General features: G+C 36.4%; 1 protein-coding gene across 5 annotated transcripts; it reads right to left on the bottom strand.

Annotated features, from left to right (window-relative positions):
* Positions 1–9,774: 9,774 nt before the first annotated feature.
* Positions 9,775–13,666, bottom strand: ZWINT (ZW10 interacting kinetochore protein). 5 transcript variants are annotated; one of them, XM_050803076.1, is made up of 9 exons: positions 13,566–13,627; positions 12,667–12,757; positions 12,391–12,514; positions 12,060–12,226; positions 11,846–11,902; positions 11,172–11,314; positions 10,923–11,091; positions 10,744–10,826; positions 10,424–10,554 (listed from the first exon to the last, which is right to left on the bottom strand). In XM_050803076.1, the coding sequence occupies exons 1-8, from the start codon at positions 13,604–13,606 to the stop codon at positions 10,785–10,787; spliced, it is 834 nt and encodes a 277-aa protein (XP_050659033.1). In that variant the 5' UTR covers positions 13,607–13,627; the 3' UTR covers positions 10,424–10,554; positions 10,744–10,784. The 5 variants fall into 5 exon arrangements, with proteins under 5 accessions (XP_050659032.1, XP_050659034.1, XP_050659036.1 ...); XM_050803075.1 differs by having other exon boundaries at positions 9,775–10,826; positions 13,566–13,666; XM_050803077.1 differs by lacking the exon at positions 10,744–10,826 and having other exon boundaries at positions 9,775–10,554; positions 10,923–11,072; positions 11,276–11,314.
* Between the last annotated feature and the right edge of the window lie 12,321 nt (positions 13,667–25,987).

The raw sequence follows: 25,987 nt of genomic DNA, 5'->3' as shown, positions 1-25,987 counted from the left end.
AGTCTTCCTAAGAACATAAGAATACTTTGACTTACCACATATTTTAAACTATAAATAGCTCAGCAATCAATTTTTCAAATCAATATGTCTTGGGATTTAAGCACAGAATATTTGAGACTGAAGGAATAGTGAGTAAAGCACTATATGGTAACACATTTTTGCACCTTTAATGTGGGAAATGGAGAATTTAAGGCAACAAGCATTCCTGACTTTGACAAAAATCCGTCTTAAAGTGGAAATTCCAGTTGAAAATTGCGTGTGCCTATAATTTTTTTTTTAATACTGAAGGTAAAGATCTTTCAAACAGTAGCTTTTCCTAGCCCAACACGTGTTTAATTATTATCAACAATAGTTAGAGATTTTCCTCAAATATTGGCTTAGGGAAATCAGGATAGTGTTCAGAATGTTTAAACTCTCTGATATCACAACCTCAATATTTCAGTGACTTCATATAATCATAATGTTGTTTTTCTGTTTCCCACATCTCACTCAGAGTAATCCAACACAGTTATCCTTACTTAAACCATTTTCTTCCAAGTGACAAGGATCCAGTCTCTCTCCATTTTGTGACTCTACCTTCCTCATGCTCCTCAGTGTCCTGTCCAATTAGTCAGTAGACAGAAAAAGAATGGAAGATGGAATGTGGGAGGATTTCATGAGCTGGAGTTGAAAGTGGTATATATCATTTCTTCCCACACTCTTTTAGCTATAATCCAGTGATATGGTTTCATCTAATCCCAAAGGAGGATAGGGACTGTCACTGAGCTCTGTGTTTGGTGAATAGCCAGTAAATTGGGCAATTTATCTTTTCATAGATAAGGATTTCTATTTTCTGAGTTTATTTCTTATGGGAACAAAACAAGATTTTATACTCACTTTATCTAACGTCATCTGCTTTTCAGGCGTGTGTGTGTGTGTGTGTGTGTGTGTGTGTGTGTATGTGTGTGCGCGTGCGTGCAAGCATGTGTGAGTTTAATAAAAATATTACTTTGCTAAAACTCTCTAAAGCAGAAGTTTGTTTTCACTCTACCATTACTATCTTTTCAGCATCATCTTTCTGCCTCAGGGTGCACATCTTTTCTGACTTCAGACTTAGGGCAGAACTCAGTGCTCCCATCACTATATCATACCCAGCTCTTCCTAGTATAACAGTACTTTAAACTCCTTTCTGGATGTCCAGTCCTATTGAGAATGTACATGTCTATTGTTGCATAGTTTTAAGTATCATCTTGTGAGTTGTTAATATGCTAAAGTCTGAATGAGTAACAGTATAGGGTTTCTCAGAAAATGGTCCCTAAATCCACTACATCAGAATCACCTGAGGCATTTGTTAACTTTTGAAAATCTAAACCAGGAATTGAGAATTGCAATCTCCCAGAGATGACTGAAACCTGCATTTAAAAAACCACTTCCAAGTGGCTCTATTTCATGTCAAATTTTAAGAACTAAAAGCTCAGTGGTACTATCTTCCAAGATAACACATTTTGATTATTACAGTGACCTTCATATAATTTCATATAACCACATAACAAATGTTATATAAACCTCAACTGAGATCAAGTAAAACAAGTACACTGTTCTCCTCACAAAACTTAAATATTATTCAACTAAGACAAACACCCAAGAGACTAACATCTCTTGAATTCAAAGACAGTACGAAATGTGAATGCTGCTCCTAATACAAAATTTAAAAATGAACCAGGCTGCCATTTAGATTCTTTACAAATAAACAGGAAACTCAGGTAAAAAATAGCAAACAGCTGATAGCAATCAGAACTGCAACTAAGTTAGATGAGTTTCCTGTAGCTTCCAGGTGTCTTTTTAATGGAAATAAATGACTCCTTAAAAAATAAAGCAAAATAAATTAAATTATGAAGAGAAGGATGCCTGACAACAGTTTAGAATATATGTAAATGAATATATATTTTTAATATATTTGACACTTTAAGATACCTAGCTAGATAAACCAAACCAGGTCATCAAACAGCTTTATAACCTATGTTTACAAGATAAAAATTAAGGTAACATTTTTAACAGACAGTATTATTTTATTGAAAAGAACTTTAATGAAGATGTTTTTCTTAAATAACACCTTTCTTATTGGAGACTAAGTTTTCTAGAAATACATAAAATGCAATGCAAAGGCCCAAATCATTTCATTATTTAAATAGAAAACAAAAGGTATGCCTCGAGGGGCATGGAACCCCATGGTTTCAGTTTGTGTACTATACAAAATATATGCAGTACGTAATGATGATTGTTAGAATTACCTGAATATTTATTAGACCTTCCTTTTTGTTGTGATAACATTTATTTACTACTTCTACTCTTTCATATCACCACCACCACCACCACTGCCACCACACCAAGAGTTAGATTTAGCTAGTTAGTTCCTGAAAATTCTTGAGATGGGGGTAGATACAGGAGTGAAGTGGGTAAAAGAGAAAACCTCTTCTTATAATACCAATGAAACTTTGTATAAATCAAATACAATTTTTATTATTACTTCCTCAAAAGAATTACAGCACCCTCCTGCTACTACCAAGGATGACATAGGCACCTAATGTATGGCACTTTTTCTCTTTAAATTCCAAGAATCTGAATACTGTTGAACATAATTGTTAAAATTAAAGTTATTAATAGAGTCTTGTTGAAAAACTGTGATTTTGCTAATTAATGTGAAATAGATTAGTATTCTTCAATACAAACATTTTGTATTATTCTTTATTAATACAAACATTTAATACAAATTCATTATGGATGAGTTTTTTTTCCATATTTTCAATTCTTAGTCTCTGAAGCCTTGATAAGGAGGCTGTTACTCAGGCACAAGTGATTTTGCATTGCTGAAAATGCTTTCCAATGTTCTTAGGAAGCCATGAGTCTTCAGTGACTTATATACCGAAAAGCAATGAGCTGTGGGTTGGATGGTTCATCACTTTCCAGTAGATGTGTTTTTGATTGCTAACTGTGACCATCCAGGAATACTAGTGCCATTTAACTACTTTGGGAATTATTTTAGTGGCTAGCATGTACAGCTATTCATAATTATGATAACTGTATTTTTAAGTAGTGACTTATGTTTAACTAGAGGCATTTAAGCATTTAGAAATAGAAGCTCCATTCTGGTGCCACTCCAAAGTTCCTTTAGTGTATCTAATTGCCTAAATGGATTTCAGCTCTTTAGCTGCTGTCATTATAGCAAGCTCCAATAATAAGCAATGGTTACTCAGGGAAATGTGTTTACTTCGGGAGGATGGAAGCATTTGCACTGCTTTCTAAATGTGAATTCTGCCCAGAACTCATAAATGTGCTCATCAATGGTGTGACTTCTTTGATAGCTCTATTTCAATATACTAAATTGCACCTGGAGATTATTTGACAAGGTAGGAAAGAAAACTTCAACAGGTTTCCATGGCTTCAGGGTGAAGACTTTGAATCCCTATAGTCATCAGGGTAAAGATAAAGTCCTTGTGAACTCACTATTCCCATTTCCTTCTTTCCATCTTCTGCTCCAAACTCTGCTTGGCCACTTGCATTCCTGATTCTATCAGTCTCTCACTTCCTTTATTTCACTTATGTTTCCCCTGCTTAGTATTACAGATTACCCTTGGTGCTGCCAAAACATCCTGCTTCTTAGTCTTTGAAAATGATAAACATTGTTTTAATAGAATTATTTTTCATAATTTTTTTTCTTTCCTGACTCTAAATTTAAACTCAAAGAAGGTAGGACTATTGAGTTTTTTCTTTTTAAAAGATTCTTAGAACTTATGTTCAGCACATAGCTGACATTCAATAAATGTTTGATGAAATCTGCCTCTGGATAATTTCATCTATTTGAAGCTAAGCTTAAGAGGCAGCTATTTGTAAAATATTCCCTAATACTATACAATGAACATTCACTAAGTAAGTATATTTAATGTTGAAGGTACTGATATATGTTCATTTGTGGATGCAAAGATGTTATGTCCCTGTGTACAGGAATTAGGAGAGCAAGTGGTTAATGGCAGGGTTTGAATCTGAAAAATATCATAATATCCTTCAAGTAGTCACTTACTTCTTCCATCTTATTTCCATTCTCCCTGGCTACGTTATGTATGTATATATGTATAAAGACATACTGAGAGACAGGACTAGCTGGATTTCCTAGGCTGACTAACAATTTTTAAGCCTAGCTGGGGAAGGTGACTGCACCACCCTTTAAACAGGAGGCTTGTAACTCAGCTCACACCCAACCAATTAGGTAGTAGAGAGCTCACTAAAATACCAATTAGGCTAAAAACAGGAGATAAATAATCAAATCATCTATTGCCTGAGAGCACAGAGGGAGGGACAGTGGGATATAAACCCCAGGTATTCGAGCTGGGAGTGGGCAGTCCCATTTGATTCCCCTCCCATTGTATGGGAGCTGTTTTCACTCTATTAAATCTTGCAACTGCACACTCTTCTGGTCCCTGTTTGTTCCGGCTCCAGCTGAGCTTTCGCTCACTGTCTACCACTGCTGAATGCGGCTGTTGCAGACTTGATGCTAACTTATACCCCTCCGGATCTGGCAGGGTGTCTGCTGCCCTCCTGATCCAGCGAGGCACCCATTGCTGCTCCCCGATTCAGGCTAAAGGCTCACCATTGTTCCTGCACAGCTAAGTACCTGGGTTCGTCCTAATTCAGCTGAACACTAATAGCTGGGTTTCACGGTTCTCTTCCGTGACCCACAGCTTCTAATAGAGTTATAACACTCACCACAAGCCTCAAGGTACCATTCCTTGGAATCCCTGAGGCCAAGAACCCCAAGTCAGAGAACAAAAGGCCCGCCACCATCTTGGGAGCTTGAAGAACAAAGATCCCCTGTAACAATACCACATACACAGACATGTTCTATATTTTTATGATTGAATTTCTCTAGTGAATTTATCATTTCTTTCCTTTTCCTCTTATTTCCCTGTTGAAAACATACTGAAACAAAGTTATGCTTTGTAATTATTAACAGAATTTTCAAGCTAGAAACCCATGTATCTTCCCTCACAGTCTATTATCTTTATGAAGTAACAGAATGAACCTACCAGAGATAATGCTATACTTCAATAAATAAATTATTTCAAATTACTTTTATCCAACCCTCATACATATGGAGACTGTGGACAGGCTTGTATCCCCAAAGAGAAGTATTTTTCCTCAAATGCCCATATAAAAAATAAATTATTGTTCAATGATTAGTGATAAGTATGAATATTTAATATTACTGCTTTTTAACTAGACTAATAAAATTGACATTTACTGTTTGGTTATTAAGATTAGACCCAGTTTTACAATAAAATTTCATATATTGGATAACCTGGAGAATCTACAGAATATTTTAAACAATTCATTTTTTCAGAAAACAAATTATTTCACTTCATGTTATTTTTTTATAGTACATATAAACAGAATGTTTGCACTAAACTATGTTTTTTACATTTATTTAAAAAATTTTAGTGATAACCTTATCTAATAGTCCTATCACTTTCTGAAAGCATGATCCTGAATTTTCTCTGGTTTCATCAAACATGATTTTAGGTATATAGTAATCTACCACCATAAACAATCAACTTCTACATTTGGGTATAATTACTACATAATGCATGATGAAATGAATTACACACACCTTGGATAGTGTTTCCTAAAGTTCATCTGACAATTTAAAATTTAGAAATGTGTACAAATATGGCATCCAAAATCTAGTCTTTGTATATTACAGAGGTCTATGAAGGTTTTTTGCTTTTTCATAATTTTGATAACAGTTATAAATTTAAGGACATAATGAATTTATGACGGTTTTAAATGGGTCTCAAAACAATCTAGGATAGTCAGGGTTTCAAGAGCAAATTGTATCAGTGGGGCATGTTTGTTAATTAATGAATTACAAAACCAAATAGCAAGTTCCTCACAGTCCAATGTTCTATCTATAAAAAGGGTCATTTAAAAACTGGACTGGGAATAATAATGAAATAAAATTATTTAATTTCACACTCTATTCATATCTCAGAACTTATACATAAAAGAGACAAATAAAGAGGCTCAAAGAAGAGATATAAACATTCAATACAATTTATAGAAATTCTATAAGACAGGAATGTGGTGTATTAACCTCAGAAAGGCTCTACAGTAGAAGAAAATTAACATTGTGTGAAAATAGTTACAGCATTTTCAGAGTTAGCAGAAACTTCTCAGAAGTTATCACTAACACACTTTGTAGATATTTTATTCCCTTTTGGAAAAACAAGCTCATAAAAACAATACTTCAATACAATACATACGCCTAGTATTGTATGACTATATACTGGTAGCACAGGGAAGACAGCCATTTATTTTTAGAGATATTCAAAACCCTCACTGATCACCACTGCTGCAAAAAGTACAAGTTTAGCACTATAAGAAATAAAGAGCAGAGGAAAATCCCCATCTTGTTATGGCAGGGGAGAATATTAGAAATGAAACCTTAGTTTTATAAATTTCAAAACTGTACAGACAGAACGTGCAGTATTAGCTTTGCTGACACTATCTGGGATAATAAGAATATTTACTTGATAGGAATAAGTCACATAAATATAGAAGACCTTAATAATTTTAGGGGGGTACCTTTGAACAAGTTTTATATCTCTCATGTTGTTTTTTAGAAACTCAGCCTAGTAACTGGTTAGATAAAAATGGTCAGAAATACTGAATGCAATGTGTTAAATGATTTTCAATGTTTAGAACTCTGTCAGAAAAAAATAGTATTTTGGAAAAAATGGATGTAATAGAAAAGTCATAATATAGAAGTAAAATTTTTTTTGTGGGTTACCTCTGTGAAATCTCATACAAACCTCCAAGACACACTAAAAATCTGGAATACCTCATATATGCATTGTGTTCCTTTTTCATTTTTGTCAACCATTTACATTTTCACCAATGTCTGTGGATCTACCCTCTATCAGGATTTTTCTTGAACCTGTGGGTTTAGTGATGAACAAAAATGATAAAGTCTCTTCCCTGTAAGAACATATATAATGACTACGCATATACATAAGCCCATATGTAACTAGTAAATTTTAAGGAACAATATTCACAAGTGTCATACCATTTGAAGCAAATTGAATAAAAGCACAGTGAAATTACAAAATTTGGTGGATTAAAAATAACAGAAAATTATCTTAAATCCATTAAGGAACTAAACACCATTCCCAATACGTTTGAGAGGCAAAAGCAACAAAAGAAACTTTCTTGATTTAAAATGAAATCAATACTAAAATTATAATCTATTTAGAAATAATGAATGGCCTATGTATTAAAATATATGAATTATTCTCAGAGTGGTGGTCAAATAAAAATGTAAATATGTAAATGCATTTGTTGGAATATAAGAACATATATGTATTATCAAATATTAATTTTTAAAAATCCTACAAATATTAAAAAAGCAGAAGGGAATAATAAAGACAAAAAATAATTAAAATGTATTAAAAGCAACATTAAAGAAAATAATGCCAACACCTGTACTTTTGAAAGACATATATAGTAGAAAAGAAGCCTCTGGGAAATACTAATAAGAAAAAAAACAAACAACAGGAATGAAAAATGGGATAGCACATAGATATAAAAAACATTACAAACATTCATTTTAACATTTCTAAGCGTTATACAGGTAATGCCCACAAGCTATTGACAGAAGTGAACACAAATTCTCTCAATGTTTGTATCAGGCCATAACGGTATAATTCAGGAAAAATAGGCAGCTCGAAGTAAAACTACATGAACTATATTAAACAGGGAGTATGAGATAGGCCAAAAAAGTTATATATTAAGAACCTTTCCAAAAAAGAAAACGAAGTGTCCATATATTAAGATAATTAAAAAAAGCTCATATGTATACCTACTGTATAGTCAAATACATTAAAAATTAAAAAAAATTAAAGCTCAAAATGTAAGCCAGAAGAAAATATCCAAAAGCAGTAGTAAATTGAGATCTAATACAACTTAATGAAATGAAAATTAAAAATCAAAAATTAAGAAATGGATGAAAAAACAATAGCTTGGGTATACAAAGTTAAAATAGACTTAGGAAAAGTATCTAGAATGCAATCTAAAGAGAAAGAGCAACGGTAACTACAAAAGAAAATTTGCATGACATGAAGAAAAAAGTTAGAAAATTTAATTGCTGTCTAATTGGCATCTTAGAAGAAGCTAATACACAAGAGGTGTCTTTTTAAACAGATAAAGCTGAAAATATTCCAGAATTGTTGAAAGAGTGGCAATTTAGAAAGCACAGTTAATTGCAAGTCGAATGAATGAATACATAAGTAAACCAGAGTCCCAAACTATTCACAATATAGTAAAAGTATAGAGCACTAAATACAGGTGTTATAAGCACCAAGTTGGTAAAAAAAAATTATAGGAAGGGCTTTTAAACTGACATTTGACTTCTCATCAAGGACCAAAACCAGATGACCAAAGAATCAGTGAGTTAATCTTCAGTGTGTTAAGTCACTACCAAGCATTCTCTACATAATAAAAACATTTCTCAAGAATGAGGATGAAATAAAAATATTTTCATAGTAAAATTTAAAGTATTATACAGTCTACAAACTCTAAGGGAATTTCTGAGACATTTATTTCAGCTGGAAAAAGTATTCCACATGACTCTGAAATGTAAAAATAATGTGGGCAAAAATAGTAAATAAATTAGTAATAAAGCATTGACTGTATAAAATAATTTAAAAAATTAATTTATGAGAATACAAACAGGCTAGAAGTAATAAACTGGACAAAAATACCTTAATAGTTTAGAGTGGGATGATCTGTCAATGGTTACAGCTGTTTAGGCTTCATTTATTAAGAAAAGGATCAAGAGTCTTTAATTAATTCTTTACCTTACTTGAGACATTGCTAACTATGAAAGCTAAACTAGCAGGTCTAAATGAGACTTTCTAAACAAACAACAAAAAAAAGCATGAAAAAACAATAAAAAAATTAAAAGGCATGAAAGGGATAAAAAACCAAGAAAAAGCAAATAAAAAATTGACACAACTAGAAAATCATAAAGACAAATGTGAAACTGTTTTTTTTTTTTAAATAACCCTTTAAATGCAATATACAAGTGGTAAATATAAAGAAAGGTTGAAACTAAAAAAGGATTGAAATTCAAGAGAAAGGATGTCAAGCAAAGGGTAACCAAAAGAAGTGACAAAGTTATATTAAAATTAAAACTATTAGTCTTCAAGGCTAAACACGTTAGCCTATAGATGAAGCAGGCTACCACACAAAGGTAAGAGTTCAGTTCTGAAGAAAAATATAAATGTAAATTTACATATACCTTAATAAAGGAGCTGCAAAATATGTAAGAAAATGGAACTATAAAGAGAAATGAACAATTCCACTATCATAGTTGGAGACTTGAACACACCTCTCTCAGGTGATACTCAGACAACAAAAAATTAAGTATATAGAAGATATAAATTGAAACAAAAATTGCAAACATAATCTAATAGAAAATACTGCATACAATCTAAAACGCATTCTTTCCAAAACTATGTAAAACATTAAAAAAGATCACTACATCGAGGCTATAATTCACTCACCAAATTTCAAAGTTTGTTAAATAGATGACATTCTCTATAAACTTAGATTATCTTCCCACAATCAATAGAAGACCAAATTATTTTTCAAAGAAATTTATGAATGAAATAATTATAACAGAATATAGAAAATGCTATGAATTGAATGATTGTGAAAATAAAGGAAGTCAGAAGAAATGTATAGCCTTAAATATTTATTTGAGAAAACAAATATTCAAGTACATGAGTTGATCATCTGATAAAAATAAGAGTTTACAAAATAAGAGTTTACAAAAAAGGTACATCTTCTCCATCTGAAAACAGAAAGTAGGAAACGATCAAGGTATCACTAGAGGTCAATGAAACAAAACATACAATAGTGGATGACAAAAGCCAATCTCTGAATCTTTGAAAAGAATATTATAAATGAACATCTGAAACCAGTGATCAAGAAATGTTTTAAGGCACAAAAAGACACTAAGAATGTTAACACTAGGCTATACAACCTAAAACAGTCAGATGAGCTCACTGTTACAGCTCTGGTTCACAGCAAGAACCTTAGCACAAAGAAAGGACTCAACAAACATTTGGATCCATGAATAAAATTTGGATTAGTGAAAAAATTATCTTCCCACATATAACCACCTGCCTAAAGCAATCTCCTCCTCCTTGAATTAAATTCAGCATGTCTGCATCATAGGGGGAAGCAACCCCTGAGGCCCAAGGCCAGTACCCCCTCCCCATCTGCACACCCTGTGTTCAAACCAGTCCCAGCTCCTGTCATGTTATTGGCTTCTGAGTATCTGTACTAATAGTTCTTCCTGCCAGCATATGAAGATGAACAAATACGCAACTGAGAGAGATCCAGGGCTTTTAATCCACAGATGCCAGAGCTTGCTGGGATGTAGTCAGCAATCAGGCTGAACTCAGGAGTTCACAGTCTTTCCTGGAATGATGGTTGGGGGTGGTGAGGGAAGTCAGAGGCCTGGGGAAGAAGACAGGGGTTAGCTCTGGGTGGGCTGAGCAAGGGAATGAGGTGTTAAACTGTAACATAAGCTCTTTCCTGTTCCCACCATCCATCTGCTCCATGGGTAGCAGAGCTCAGATGTACAGAGAGGCTTTCCCTCTTTCCACACTTGCATCCAGGGACACCAAGGCCTAAGTTGGGTCTGACCTATTCTAGGATCTTTCTCCATGCTGTTGTCCTCCAGGAAGTCATGGCAAATTTGCATCTCCAGCAGGTTGTAGGCTGACAGACTTGGAGAAATACAGTATAGACAGTGGGTAAGGCCAGTCTCGCAGCTTCTGTCTCCACCTGCCTGCCCATGCCCACCTGTTCCATCTCTCACTTACCTTGAAGGACACACCAGCATCTCTCCCCATAGTGTCTCCTGTACTCTGCTCCTGGGGTCGAGTCAGCTGCTGGGGTTTATCATCTGGAAGATTCTCTGCCTCAGCTTCAGCCTCAGGGAACAACAGCTTACCCTGCAGGGTATACAGAAGCTGGAGGAAGGTCTGGTACCTGTAAAGAGGAGGTAAGTGTGAAGGAAAGGAATCTCAGCTGGACCATTCTGAATCCGCAACCCATGCTCCCAACCTTACCTCTGCAGCTTGTCCTGCTCCTGTTCTGCCTGCTGCTTCAGGTTTCCAAGTTTCTGAAACACCCCCTCAAGCTCCTGCTGAGTCCCTGTCTTACGCTCCCTCACCTCTGCAGAAACTTTTGCCAGATGCTGCAGATGCTTCTCCTGCCAGGAGTGAGTGTGCAGACATTATGCATCAGATGTTGAGGTCTTAGAACCATCCCTCCAACCCCTCCAGCCTACACCCAGCTCAGGGCTCAGGCTCAATGATGAAAAGAGGGACTCTATTCACTTCAGAGTAGAGTAGGGGCCTAGAGAAAAGGAAAGATCAGAATGAGCTGTTCTAGGGTGAGGCATTCTTGGAGGGAAGGGGCACAAAGGTGATAACACTTATTTAACTTGCTATGTGCCAGGTACTATTTTAAGCCCTTGCTGTAATGATCATTTAATCATCTTAATAACTCTCTAGAGTAGGTGGTATTATTGCCTCCATTTTAGATAAAGAAACAGAAAGTTAGGTGACTTGCCCAAGGTCATGCAGTGGTAAGTGGTGATACTGAGATTCAAGCCCATGTTGGTATTTATATTATAGTGCCTCAAAGGAAGAAGCAAAACGAAGGTTTTCTAGACAGGGGACACAGTCCATACGATGGCATGGTGGTGGGAAGGGATATTCTCCTAGGAGGATGAACCTACCTGTTGTAGTTGCCACTGGTTCTGGGCTGCTCTGCGTTTCTCCATGGCCACTTGTTTCTGCAGACAAGCAAGGGAGAGGGACCAGGAGAAGAAGTCTATTTTTTCTGGCTGGAATTTTGGGAGATTGCAAGCTGGCACAACTCAGCTTGCTCACTCTTTCCCTCTTCCTATCTGACTGCCCTTCCCTCCCTGTACTCAGGACCCCTGGGTGTACCTTGGCCTGGAGCTGCTCAAAGGCTTCCTGGAGTTGTGTCCGCTTCCTCTGGGCTTCCTCCATCTGAGTCAGGGCCTTGGTGAGGCCAATTTTGATGGCCTCTACGTGCTCCCTGTAGGTGGCCTTCAGCTCTTTCCATTGTTCCTTAGCTGCAATTGCCTTCTGTCCTGAGATGAGCCACCAGGAATGAGAACATGAGTGAGGGTGGCCTGCTAGCCTGCCTCCTTGCAACACTGGGCCTCCTTCCCATCAGCCAAATGGGAGACCTATCTGAAATCCTCCTTCCTTCCCCACTCAGGCCAGATGCTACTCCAATCCCCTGCCTACTCACGGCTGGTGTCTTCAGAAGCCAAGGGGTCCAGACCCTTAGCAGTGTCCTCCTGAGCCAGGATGTTCTGCAGGAAGTCCACTACCTGAAGCTGGCTGCAGAGCAGCTTGTCTTTCTTCTGGGAGTCCTGCTCAGAGGGAGGGCAGAGACAGGGAACGTCCTTACCTCCTTACAGGTTTCCTTAAAGTCTGCTCTCTGCCAATGCTGCCCTGTATCTCAATAAGAGGAGCCAGGACCAGACCCTGGCTTCTGAAAGGCTCGCTCTCATCCTGTACATACCACCACAAACTCAACCAGGATCTTGGCTGGCAGTTCTGCCTCCTCCTGCAAGCCTACAGGTTCCAGGATGCCTGCCACCTCAGCCAGGACCCTGGAGGGGTAAGGAAACAGAGGAAATTGCAGCTTCTTGTGATGCTAGTTCTACAGTTCTTGTGTGTACACAAATGTGGATGTGTATATCAGTATGTATACTATTGAGAGTCTTGCCTTGACCAGAGTTTACACAAGGGCCTGAAGGGCCTACAGCCTGCAACGAGGAATGGAGTGCACGGAGGGCATACAGTGATAATACGTGCCCAAAGGAAAATCAGCAGGGTTAGTAGATAAGGAGTTTGAGAAAAACGCTGAGATTTTAAATAGGGAGTGTCTCACTGAAGAGAAACCATTTGAGTCAAGATGTCAAGGAAGCCGGGGAGATATACATGAAAGGGGAAGAATGCTGGGCCTTGGGATCCCTCCTGGCAGTGAGCACCAGCCTTGGGGCAGGGTCTTGGAAATGCTGAGAAAGGACTCAGGGCAGAGGGCTGGATGCCTGGCTCGACTCTAGGGTTTTTCATTATTAGGGACTGGAGAAGTCTACGGGGGGGCAGGGATGGGGATGAGAAGTGATTGGGAATGTGTCGTGTTGGGACAAGAAGACAGAAGTAAAACAGTCTCCTAGAGCACATCCTGTGGAGTATGTGTATGTGGGGAGCGGCGAACGGTCCCCTAAAGGCCGTACTCCTGGAGCAGGCAACAGTCACCTCAGGAACCTAAGACGGGACTGCGGTGAGGATCAATTCACGGCAGGGTCGAACCTCAAAAGCTGTACAAGGTCGAGGGCAGCAATCATTACACATAGGGGCCCACAAGGTCCTCCCAGGCCCGCCCCCAGCTGCCACTTGGCCGCAAACACTTACTCTAGGGCTGCAGCTTCCGCCTCTGTCTCCGCCGCCTCCATCCTTCTAGGCGCCGCGTTCAGCCGCCTTCCCACAATCCCTAGGTATATTTTGAATTCACAGTCGACTTCGCGCCGGGGCAGGCGATTGGCTGCAGGGATTAGTGGGCGGGCACCAACGACCATTCTGCGCTCTAATTGGTAGGCGCAGATTCGCACGTTGGCGTGCCTCGCTGCTTGGCGCAAGCGCGCTTATGGCTAGGCGCGCACGGGTTCTGCGCCTGCGCGCTAGACCGTAGGCGGTGCCAGAGACTGTAAGTGGAACTTGAACTCGGCCGCGCGCTGTGAAGTTCTTGCTCTACTGGAAAGAGGGAAAGTATTTCCTTGAGTTTGCGTTTTAGGGGACACTTACAGCATTGACACTTTATTTAAAATATTTACTACTGCTGTAGAAAAAAAAACCCCGAAAAACAGTGGGGCTGTTTCTAAGACGCTGGGAATCAGTAAAGAAGAATAGTGATCCGGGAGATACAGGAAGCAAATGATCTGAGCTCAAAAAGCGAGCTGCTTTCAGAGATACTAATATTTTATAGAAGAGATGCAGGAGAGTGAACTCAAGCAGAGCCCAGCGGATTGCCTGCGTTGGCAAAATAGAACTGATATTCTTGGGAAACCAAGGTAGGTAATGTTCTTTGCAGAGTACAGGAGAAAGAGAACTGCTCAGAGAGAACTCGGTATTCTTTCACCTGAGTACTGAGCAGTATGTGTCTCAATAAACTAGCCAAAAGATTTTTAAAGGTATCAGGACATGGCCGGGTGCAGTGGCTCACACCTGTAATCCCAGCACTTTGGGAGGCCGAGGCAGGTGAATTACGAGGTCAGGAGTTCGAGACCAGCCTGGCCAACATGGTGAAACCCCGTCTCTACTAAAAGTACAAAAAAAAAAAAAAAATTAGCTGGGCGTGGTGGCGGGCGCCTGTAATCCCGGCTACTCGGGAACCTGAGGCAGGAGAATTGCTTGAACTCGGGAGGCTGAGGTTGCAGTTAGCCGAAATTGCGCCACTGCACTACAGCCCTAGTGACAGTGTGAGACTCCGTCTCAAAAAAAAAAAAAAAAAAAAAAAAAAGAGGACATTACGGAGGGTCAGAAATAGTCACTATTTCCACTAACCAGGCTGGAAAACTTCATAGTCCATTGGACGTTGGATAGAGTACACAAAAAAAGTCTTGATTTAGTAGTTGTTTATTATTTAGTAGGCAGTAATTAGTCCTAGCTGATCAGTGCTCTAGTGCCATCTAACTCTTAAAAGTAAGACCCAAATGGATCAAACTTAACAAACCATGACAGATGACAAGACCAAACTTCAGTAGTATTTATAGAAATAGAAAAATGTTCACAAACCAGTTAAAGTGCAATTTACATATGTCATGCAATGAAAAATTACCAAGCTTGCAAAAAGAAAAAGAAAAAAAAAAACACAAAATGAGGAGAAAAATCAATTGCTGATCAGAACTGAAGTAATGTTAGAATCAACAGGCAAGGACATTAAAACAGTTATTGTAACTATATCCCCTATCTTCAAAAAAGATTATCAGAACTATAATGAAAAAGGTAAGTGGTGGTAAAGATGTAAAGAAAGTGGAATTCTCATGTTGATGATGGGAATGTAAAATGGTGCATAGACTTTGAACATAGGGTTACCATATGAGTCACAGTTTCACTCCTAGTGATATATCTAAGACAGATAAAAACATGGAGACACAAAAGTACACAAACATCCATAGCAGCATTATTCACAAAAGCTGAAAGGTAAAAACAACCCAAAGGTCCATTAACTGGTGAGTGAAAACACATACTTTCATTCAATGAAGTATTAATCAGTAATAAAGAGAACTTTATTACATGCTAAATAACGGTTACTGCATGCTAAAATATGAACGAACCTTGAAAATATACTAAGTGAAAGAAGCTAATTATAAAAGACCACATAATATCTTATTTCATTTATGTTAAATGTCTGGATTTGACAAATCTGTAGCAACAGAAAGTAAATTTATATAGTGCTTGTCCAGGGCTGGGAATTGGTGGGAATAAGAGGTTGAGAGAGTATGGGAAGGGACTGCAAATGGATATAGTGTTTCTTTTAAAGGGGTAAATAAAATGTTCTATAATTAAGTTATGGTGAAGGTTGCACAATTCTATACAGAAAACCACTAAATTTACACTTTACTGCTGTCATAAAAGCTGTTAAAAAAAGTTAATCAAAGACACAAAGCTTGTAATAAAGACCTAAATCAAACTTGTAGAGATGAAAACTACAATGTGATAGATGGAATGAGATGGTATTAATAGTATGTTACACATTGCGGAATGAAAGTGAAACATAGGTCTAGAGAAACTACCCAAAATGAATCACAGAATATTAAAAAATGAAAATAAAGTAACATGAACTAATCAGTGGTGAGCTGTGAGACAACTTCTAACAGCCTAATATACTTGAAAGTGGAGTCTCAGAGAGAGAGGCAAGGGGAGAGGACAAGAAAACATAAGTAATAAAGACCAAAAAATTTGAAATGTGATGAAAATGTAATTCATATATTCAAGAAGCTTCACAAATCTCAAAGAAATATTAAGAAAATTACATCAAGTTACACCATAATTCATAACCTAAAACCATTGATAAAAAATTCTAAAGTAATTAGGGGTGTTGGGGCACATGTTACATAGAAACAAATAGCAGGATTACAGGAAATTTCTTTTTGGAACAATGCAAGCAAGACAATAGAGTAACATCTTTCAAATACTGTAAGAATCAAAAAAGTCAACCTTGATTTCTATTTCCAGCAAACAGCTTTCAAAAATGAAGGCTAACTAGGCCAGGCGTGGTGACTCACGCTTATAATCCCAGCACTTTGGAAAGCCAAGGTGGGCGGATCACGAGGTCAGGAGATGGGAGATCGAGACTATTCTGGCTAACACTGTGAAACCGCACCCCCCTCCCCCGCCCGTCTCCACTAAAAATACAACAATTAGCCAGGCCTGGTGGCAGGCACCTGTAGTCCCAGCTACTCAGGAGGCTGATTCAGGAGAATGGCATGAACCCGGGAGGCGGAGGTTGCAGTGAGCCGAGATCACGCCACAGCACTCTAGCCTGGGCCACACAGCAAGACTCCACCTCAGAAATAAAGAAATAAAGTAAGTAAGAAAGAAATAGAAATAAAAATAAAAAGGCTAACTAAAGACATTCTTAAACACACAAGCATGGAAGGCAATTTTCAGCATAAGATCCCACACTACAAGAAACATGGAAGAAGTTTTTCAGGCTGAATGAAAATGGCATTAGCTTCAAATCTGAATGTATACAAAAGAGTGAAATGGGCCGGGCGCGGTGGCTCAAGCCTGTAATCCCAGCACTTTGGGAGGCCCAGGCAGCTGGATCACGAGGTCAGGAGATCAAGACCATCCTGGCTAACACGGTGAAACCCCGTCTCTACTAAAAAATACAAAAAAAAAACTAGCCGGGCGAGGTGGCGGGCGCCTGTAGTCCCAGCTACTCGGGAGGCTGAGGCAGGAGAATGGCGTAAACCCGGGAGACAGCTTGCAGTGAGCCGAGATCTGGCCACTGCACTCCAGCCTGGGTGACAGAATGAGACTCCGTCTCAAAAAAAAAAAAAAAAAAAAAAGTGAAATGTGGTCCTGGCTACTTAGGAGTCTGAGGTGGGACGATCACTTGAGCCCAGTATAAAGCTGTGATGAGTTGGTCATGCCATTGCACTTCAGCCTGGGTAACAGAATGAGACCCTATCTTTAAAGAAAAAAAAAAATTGTGATGTGGGTTTTATAGCATATGTAAAAGTAAAATGTAGCACAAAGTGTGGGAGAGAAGAAATAAAAGTAAATTTATATGCTTGTACAGTTTCTCTGAAGGTTGTGTATCAGTTGAAGGTGAACTGATGAGTTAAAACTGTGCAGTAGAGTCTCTGAAGCAATAGTGCCAACACACCTTAGAGGGGCTACCAATGAGTCATTTCCTTGTGTGATTTCTCTCTAGTGCAGACAGAAATTGTGACCAATAGAATACAATAAAGGTGATGGGATGTCATTCTATTGATTAGGTTGTTTATTAGGCAGAGGGGATATCATTCCACTCATGCCTCCATTTTCATGTATAGCAGAAGCTTAGCAGACTGCATTAAAAAAAAGAGGGATTCTCCTTCTGGCCTGGAAGAAGCATGCAACATGTTGTAAATTGCCTGTGGTAAGTATCACATGGCAAGGAACTGTGAGTGGCCTTTAGGACCTGTAAATAGATCTGAGCTGATGGCAATGAGTAGATGGGGCCCTCAGTCAAACAGCCCTGAGCAGATTACGTTTCTACAAACAATCAAATAAAAAATAACGCTACTCAGTTAACATCTTGATTGAAAACTTAAGAGACCTTGAGCAGAATGCAAAACTTTGACCCAGTGAAACTGTCTTAAAATGTTGACTTATAGAAACTGTGAGATAATAAATGTGTTTTTTAAGATTCTAAATTGTGATAATTTGTTACACAGCAATAGAAAACTATTACAAACTTCTAAAACAAATTGTAGCTAAGAAATCAATAAAGGAGATAAAATAGAATATAAACAACTAATCCAAAAGAAGGCAGAAAAAGTGAAGACGAACAAAGAAAAAAATGAAGGGAATAGAAAACAAATAGCAAAATGTTAGGGGTAAGCCTAAGCATATTTGTTATCACCATTAAATGTAAATATCTTAACTATACCATTGAAAGGAAGAGATTATTAGATTGGATAGAACAGCAAAATTGTGTTAAGTACACTAAATATTAAAAAAAAAAAGATGGAAAAAATATTCCATGCTTATATTAGTTAGATGAATGCTGAATAATTATACATTTGTATATTTATATATTTATATAATACACATTTATATATAGTATTTATATATTTATATAATACATATTTTATATAGTATTTATACACATTTATATATGATATATGTATTTATACATATTTATGATATTTACATATGTATTTATATTTATATATTTTTATATATATTTATATATAATATTTATATTTTTTTTAGGCAAAAGGCTATCACCAGAAGTAAGAAAGTGATATTATCATGATAAAGGGGTCAATCATGTGAACTTAATCATAAGTGTTTTTGTACACCTAATATGAGACCATGAAAATACATGAATCAAAAACTGAACTGCAAGGAGAAATAGATAAATCCATAGTCATTGTTGAGATTTCAGTAAGCCACTTATAATAATTTATAGAACACTGAACCTAACAGCAGAATAGTCATGCTTTTCCAGTGTATACCCAACAGTGAAGTCCATATTATGGGTCATAAAATTAACCTGAACAATTATAAATGAATAGTACAATACACAATATTTAGGTTTTTTGTTTGTAAATGATCTAAATAGCCTCCTATATGCATTGAATGTGATGATATATGCTAATATTGCAGTCTTTTTCTTTGACTTAATTAACTCCTAATTTATCTTTAGATTTCTGCTCAGATTTTTCAGACACGAAATAGATTTTTGCTCAGATTTTTCAGACACGATCAAACCTTCCTTCACCTATATGCCTATATCAGACCTCCTTACTATAGCCTCACAAAGCTCTACAGACTTTTTCTGTTGTCACAGTTGCATTTTACATCTGCTTGTAGAATTATTTGAGTGAATCTCTTATTTTCTAATAAGCTTATTGAGGATAAAAGTTATTTTTTGTTAATAGTTGATAGTAATAATAATTTGTTCTATGCATATTAGGGACAATTTATGCAAGGCTACAGTAGGCCACTTTAAGGATATTGGTTTTATATAAACGTGGTAGAAATCTATTGAAAGTTTATTCATAATTAGATGGCAAGTCAGGTTTTAGTATTGCAAAGTTAAGCCTCAATCATGGGTGGAAAAATAAAAGGTTGAAAAATGTTATTATTCCAGTGGCCTTAGTAAAAGGTGAAAACATTTTTGCATTCTATAATAAGTAACTTGGCACTAAAGATACAAATAGCTCAATATATTTACGTAAAATAATTCATAGGTTTTATTATTCATTGGATACGTTGGAGTTACTAAACTATGTATAAAATATATTACTTCAGTTTCTGATGGTGCAACTGGATGAACTGTGATGCAATTTATTTAGTGATTCCTGGAAGATAATTCTATTTGACAAATGACAGAGGAAGATCTTCAACTTGATTTTGTTGACCTACCTATTTGAAGTGTTTTAGCTATTCATGTGTATATTTTTAAAAGACACTTGGATGTGTCTTGAATGGACAAGGAGGTTTAGGGCTTGGAAAAATGTGAGAACTGGAAATATATATTTGATCAACACAAATATATAGGCAATTGAAACTGTGGCCATCAGTGGCATTCCCTATGCTGACTATAGAGTGAAAAAGAAAAGAATGCTGGAATCAGTATAGTTGAGTAACTGACATATTGTGGATTTGTAGAAAACAGATGAGTTTCTAGTATCAGAGAAGTACCTACAGTGACAGAAGCATTAAAATAAATAAATTGAGATGTGTAATACAGACAATTCTTAGAAAAATTTTCAGCAATTTTTCATTTGCCAACGTTTTAATGCTCTCCATTGCAATTTGTATTGTATGTATACTTCTGATTTAGTGAAAAACGTTTTTCTTATGCATTCCATAAAGAATCTTCTTGCTGAACTAGTAAGAGTTCTTTCTGCTTGATATGTCTATTTTTTAACACTGTCTACCTATTTTACATTTATGATACAGTAGAGAAATGACACTTGCTAAAATGCACATTTTGACTAAAGTGGCAGGGATTGGCTTTATGTGTGAGAGTTTAGATCCCTTTGATCTATTTATCACAAATTCCTATGAAGATACTGCCTTTTGAATAAGATACTTTCCAAATATATCAATGACATCACTGTTAACATCTAAATTTAAATAGTGTTTGGTTAAACTGAAGACCAAACCGTTCAAGGATAAAACAACAAATTGCAAGTCAAAATGACATGCTACAAGGTGAAGTTGGAAAATAGGACTTTAAACATCATACTGCATAAATTTGCCAACTCTGTTTTCCCCTCCACTTGGCTCTGATTGGGAGAGATCTGGCCTAAAATTCTAGTGAAAATAACAGTAGATCAATTAAAAAGTTTGAATCTAAGTCGTACTTCTTTCTGTGTTGTCCAATATGCAGCTTTTATTGTTTAGCACATACGAAATGGCTCTGAAAATAGTTGCATTATCACTTAAATAGAATATCCGACTATATTGTTAAAATATATGAAGTGAGCATGGAGGCAAATTCATGTAGATTTATAGAACATTAAGCAAATATAAATAAGCAGATAAAACATATGTTTGCATTTGTCTATAGGCAGAACTCCTCCAGTACTTAATAAAACATCAAAACCAACATCATACTTTTGGAATCTATTTTTATTGCATAGAAACTTCTGTTTGCTGTGTTTATCTTTCTCAGGATTGTTTTAGGAATCGAAGCTATATTTCCAGATCATCACTTCCTTGAGGCAAGATCATCTAAATGAGTCATGGAAACCCAATAAATAAAACATTATATAAAAATACGTATGTATGTTAATATATACATATGTTCCCTGCCTCTCTCTCTCTCTCTACCCAATCTACATATATCTTTGCATGCATGTGAATATCTTACATTGTAAACATTATCTAAAAAGTAATATCTTGAAATTCAGTTAATTATCTCCTTGAATTTTAACACTAGCCTTTTTTTCTGAACAGAATCTCTGATTGTTTGCTTCCTATGTCACATTTATTCACAGGTAGCTAAAATGTAATTTTACTGTGATGTTTATTAACTTAGAGGCTTAAACAATAATGGCTTAAATAAAGCACATGTGCTATAATTATTTCAAAGGATGCCTAAAAATGCACCTGTAGAAATCAGTTCACTTTGTATATGTATAGCAAAACATCATATTGTACACCTTAAATATATACAGTAAAATATTCCATGTGCTGTGTGTTATAATTGTCAAAAATATTTCTTCTACCTTCCTAAATGGAATATTTCTACATTTATATCACATCCATTAACTGATGGATGTTTTTCCACTATTTCTTAAATATTCTCCAAGCAGTTTTTTTTTTTTTTTTTTTTTTTTTTTTTTTTTTTTTTTTTTTGAGACGGAGTCTCGCTCTGCCACCCAGGCTGGAGTGCAGTGGCTGGATCTCAGCTCACTGCAAGCTCCGCCTCCCGGGTTCACGCCATTCTCCTGCCTCAGCCTCCCGAGTAGCTGGGACTACAGGCGCCCACCACCTCGCCCGGCTAATTTTTTTTTTTTTATTTTTTAGTAGAGATGGGGTTTCACCGTGTTAGCCAGGATGGTCTCGATCTCCTGACCTCGTGATCCGCCAGTCTTGGCCTCCCAAAGTGCTGGGATTACAGGCTTGAGCCACCGTGCCCGGCTTCAGTCTTAAAACTTATATAATTTAACCTGCTGAATTTTTTTTAAAAGATACTTTTGGTCTTAGTAACTTTTGAAAAACATTTTTCCATAACTAGACAAAATGATAAAATTTAAAAAACAAATTTGGGCCAGGTGCGGTGACCCACATGTGTAATCCCAGCACTTTGGGAGGCCAAGGTGGGCGGATCACAAGGTCAGGAAATCGAGACCATCCTGGCGAACACAGTGAAACCCCGTCTCTACTAAAAATACAAAAAAAATTAGCCAGGCGTGGTGGTGGGCGCCTGTAGTTCCAGCTACTTGAGAGGCTGAGGCAGGAAAATGGCATGAACCCAGGGGGTGGAGCTTGCAGTAAACGGAGATCACATCACTGCACTCCAGCCTTGGTGACAGAGTGAGACTCCATCTCAAAAAACAAACAAACAAACTTGATAAATATTTCTTTGGTTTGGGTGTTTGAATGCATTAAAGCAAGTTTTATATTTGATCACAACTTCTACACAGTAAACTTATATGGCAGATAATTAAAAAAGTGTTCATTAGGGACTCAGACTCTTGATGAGCAAAATACTTTTGCTTTAATAAACTAATGAATATATTTTTTTCTGATTTTATTGTGTGTTTTCAGTGTTGCTTTGGGAATAAGGAATCCCCATTATTTAACCTCCATTTTAAAACAGTTTTATAAAAGTAGAAATTACATGCCTAAAATGTATTGATTATAAGTATAAAATTTAGTGATTTATTACACTGATAGAATTTTGCAATCAGTTGTAAGACATTTCTAGCACCCTGGAGAGATCCATTTTGTCTCTTTGCAGTGAATTGCAGTTCCTACTCCCTGGTCCAGAAAAAAACAATGATACAGTTTTTGTCTATAGACTGGCCTCTTATGCACATTCAGGAAGTACACAATATGTAGGTTTTTGCATCTTTCTTCTTTCCTTTAGCACAGTGTTTCTGAGGATCATCTATGTTGTAGTATACATCAATAATGTATTCCTGTCTATTGATGAATATATTCCATTATGTGTATATACAAGATACAGTTTACTTGTTCACCAGTTGATAGAAATTGTATTGTTCCAGTTATTGACTTTTATAAATAATGCTGCTATGAACTTTCCCTTAAAAGTTTTTATGTGGGCTAGGAGCGTGACTTATGACTATAATCCCAGCTCTTTGGGAGGCTGAGACCAGAAGAGGCCAGAAGTTCAAAACCAGCCTGAGCAACATAGCAAGACTCTGTCTTTACAAAAAATACAACACTTAGCTGTGTGTGCTGGTATGCACCTATAGTCCAAGCTACTTGAGAGGCTGATGCAGGATGTTTGCTTGAGCCCAGAAATTCAAGGTTGCAGTGACCCCTGATTGTGTGAGGTGGAAATTAAAGAAAGAAAGGAGAATGAAATTAGAAAGAATAAGGTTTCTGTATTCAGCTGACTCATCTGCAAGGCAGTGACAGGCAAAAGCTAGACCTAGGCAAAAGTTCTGATAACATCTAAGAAGCCAGGGCTCAAAGGAATGTGCTTTGGAGACTCTCCCAACACTCCTTTAACATAAGGAGAAGAAAAACAAATTTTCTCTAATGATATGAGTAAACCTATGAGTTTATGGATTCCTATTCTCTGCAACTAGTAACATCAAGTATTCTGTTTTATCTAAGTGGCAGAGAAGATCATAGGAAGCCTGAGCAGGCCTGAACTACAGCCACCTAGGTGCCATAGCAAAAGTTATGAGGTAAGCCCCTACAAGGCACTTGAGTAAAACCTAGATAACAGTCATCTAGGCCACATAGCAAGATGTCGTATATAATCCTGAGTTATGCACCTGACACAATTTGATTAACTTTGTTCTGCTTCTACACACTTCTTTCATGCCACTACACTTCACACCACTGTAAGCTTGCTTCAAACTAGCCAACCTCCTTTTTTAAGTGTGTATAAAAGCCAAGACCTGACTTTTTTCTTAGTCCAGTTTTTAGATGTTAAGTACGCTAGGTCTGAGTGCATTCACTAAAGATCCTCCTTTATTCACCCCGTAATCTTTCTAGTCCCTGATTCCCGCAACAGTGCACTGCCCTCCAACCTGATTGAAAAAGAAAGTGCCTATCTGAAAAAGAAAAAAAAAAAAAAAGAGTGAACAGATGTTGACATTTCCCTTGAGTAGATAGCTAGATATGATATAGCTGAGTTGAAAGATAAATATATGTTTTGACTTTTCACGGAAGTGCCGAGGTATTTTTTAGAGTGCTACCATTTTACAGTCCCACCTACTATATACGAAGGTTTCAATTTGTTCATAACTTTACATGGTGTGTTCAGTAATTTTGATTGTAAACATTCTAGAGTGTCTAAGGTGGTATTTCGTTGTGATTTTCTTGTGCATTTCCCCCCTGACTAATTGTATTGGCCATATTTTCATATGTTTATTATCATCTGCCTATCCTCTTGAATGAAATGTCCATTCAGATACTTTGCCCATTTTGCAAAAAGGAGGTTGTTTTCTTACTATTGAGTTGTAAGAGTTATTTCTACTCTACATAGAAGTATTTTTTAATCAGATACATCATTTGCAAAATGTTTTTTCCCAGTCTGTGACTTGTTTTTTCATTTTCTGAAATGTCTTTTAGGCTATTAAGAACATTTTCCAAACTGAAGTTATGGAATGTTTTTTCAGTATTTTCTTCTCAATTTTTTATTTTTATTTTTTATTTTTTTAGTTTTTAGCTCTGACATTTAATATCTTTGAGCTAATATTTGTGTACGGTATAAGGTAAAAGCCTAAATTCATCATTGTGTATGTGGATATTCAATTTCTGCAGCATGCTTGTTGAAAGACTATTCTTTCCTCACTTAATTGCCTTGACCCCGGTTTTCAAAAATCAATGGGCCATATAAGTTACTGCAATTTCAAATCTTCTCTTCTAGACAGTTGTTCCCAACACAAAGAAATATCAAATGTTATAGGTGATGAATATCCTAAGTATCCTGATTTGATTGTTACACATGTATCAGAATATCACAACCTCATACATATGTACAATTATTATGTATCAATAAAAATAAAATTTTAAAAATCAGTTGTCCATAAATGTATTTTGGTGTCTGTAGTCTCAACTCTGATTCACTGATTAGTATTCCTGTTCTTTAGGCAGCACCACATTGTTTTGATTATTGCTACTTTATAGTACATTAAGAAATTGGGAAATGTGAGTTTTCCAACTTTTCCATTGACAAAAATATCTGGGTTATTCTGAGTAATTTGCGTTTTCATAAACATTTTAGGAAGGACTTGTCAATTTCTGCTAAAAATCCTGCTGGGACTTTTTTTTAGAGATTAAATTTAATTAGATTGGAAGATATAAGTTACGGTTCTTTTTCTTTGTTTTTAAAATTTTTAATTTGCATTTTCACTTCTATATGGTATTTAAAAGCTTGGCTGCCAATAATTTTCAGATAATATTTAACGTTCTTACTGCGTAAGACACTGAACCAATGTTACCCCCAAGTGTCCCCAGGAATTGTCTGGAATTGGTGAGACTGAACGCTAGGTTGTTAAGCTCTTCTTTATCTACATAATTATCTAAAATACACATATACACATGGAAAAGTTAGACTTTTAGAAAAAAATGCCTACTCAGATAACAGTTTGACACAATAACCTCACCTTGTTTAAAAGGAAGTAGGCACAAAGTGTAAATATTTTATTCTCAGTAAGATTATATTGACAGAACTAGATATTTTTCTATGAAACAATTAGGTGATTTTTTCTTCCTTAATAAAAATTTAAACAAAACTCTGTTCTGCAGATTTCAAGTACTAATTATCACAGTGCTTTGAAAAAGGCAACAGCAAGTACAAAACTGAGATGCATATTTTGTAAGTTCAGAAAAGGACCAGTTTCTCTTTTAACCTGGCATCTTATGGATTGCGTGACCAAAATTCACATGTATCA

Source organism: Macaca thibetana, chromosome 9, assembly GCF_024542745.1.
Source record: "Macaca thibetana thibetana isolate TM-01 chromosome 9, ASM2454274v1, whole genome shotgun sequence".
Classification (NCBI taxonomy): domain Eukaryota; kingdom Metazoa; phylum Chordata; class Mammalia; order Primates; family Cercopithecidae; genus Macaca; species Macaca thibetana.
This window is presented reverse-complemented; position numbering and strand designations above follow the sequence as displayed.

Bases quoted from the DNA above. Each gene is read 5' to 3' on its own strand.
- ZWINT (XM_050803075.1), bottom strand. From the start codon at position 13,606: ATGGAGGCGGCGGAGACAGAGGCGGAAGCTGCAGCCCTAGA. The intron at 12,515-12,666 runs GTATGTACAGGA...CCCTCTGAGCAG, and splicing joins TCCTGGTTGAGTTTGTGGTG to GACTCCCAGAAGAAAGACAA. The intron at 11,315-11,845 runs GTAGGTTCATCC...CACTCCTGGCAG, and splicing joins ACCAGTGGCAACTACAACAG to GAGAAGCATCTGCAGCATCT.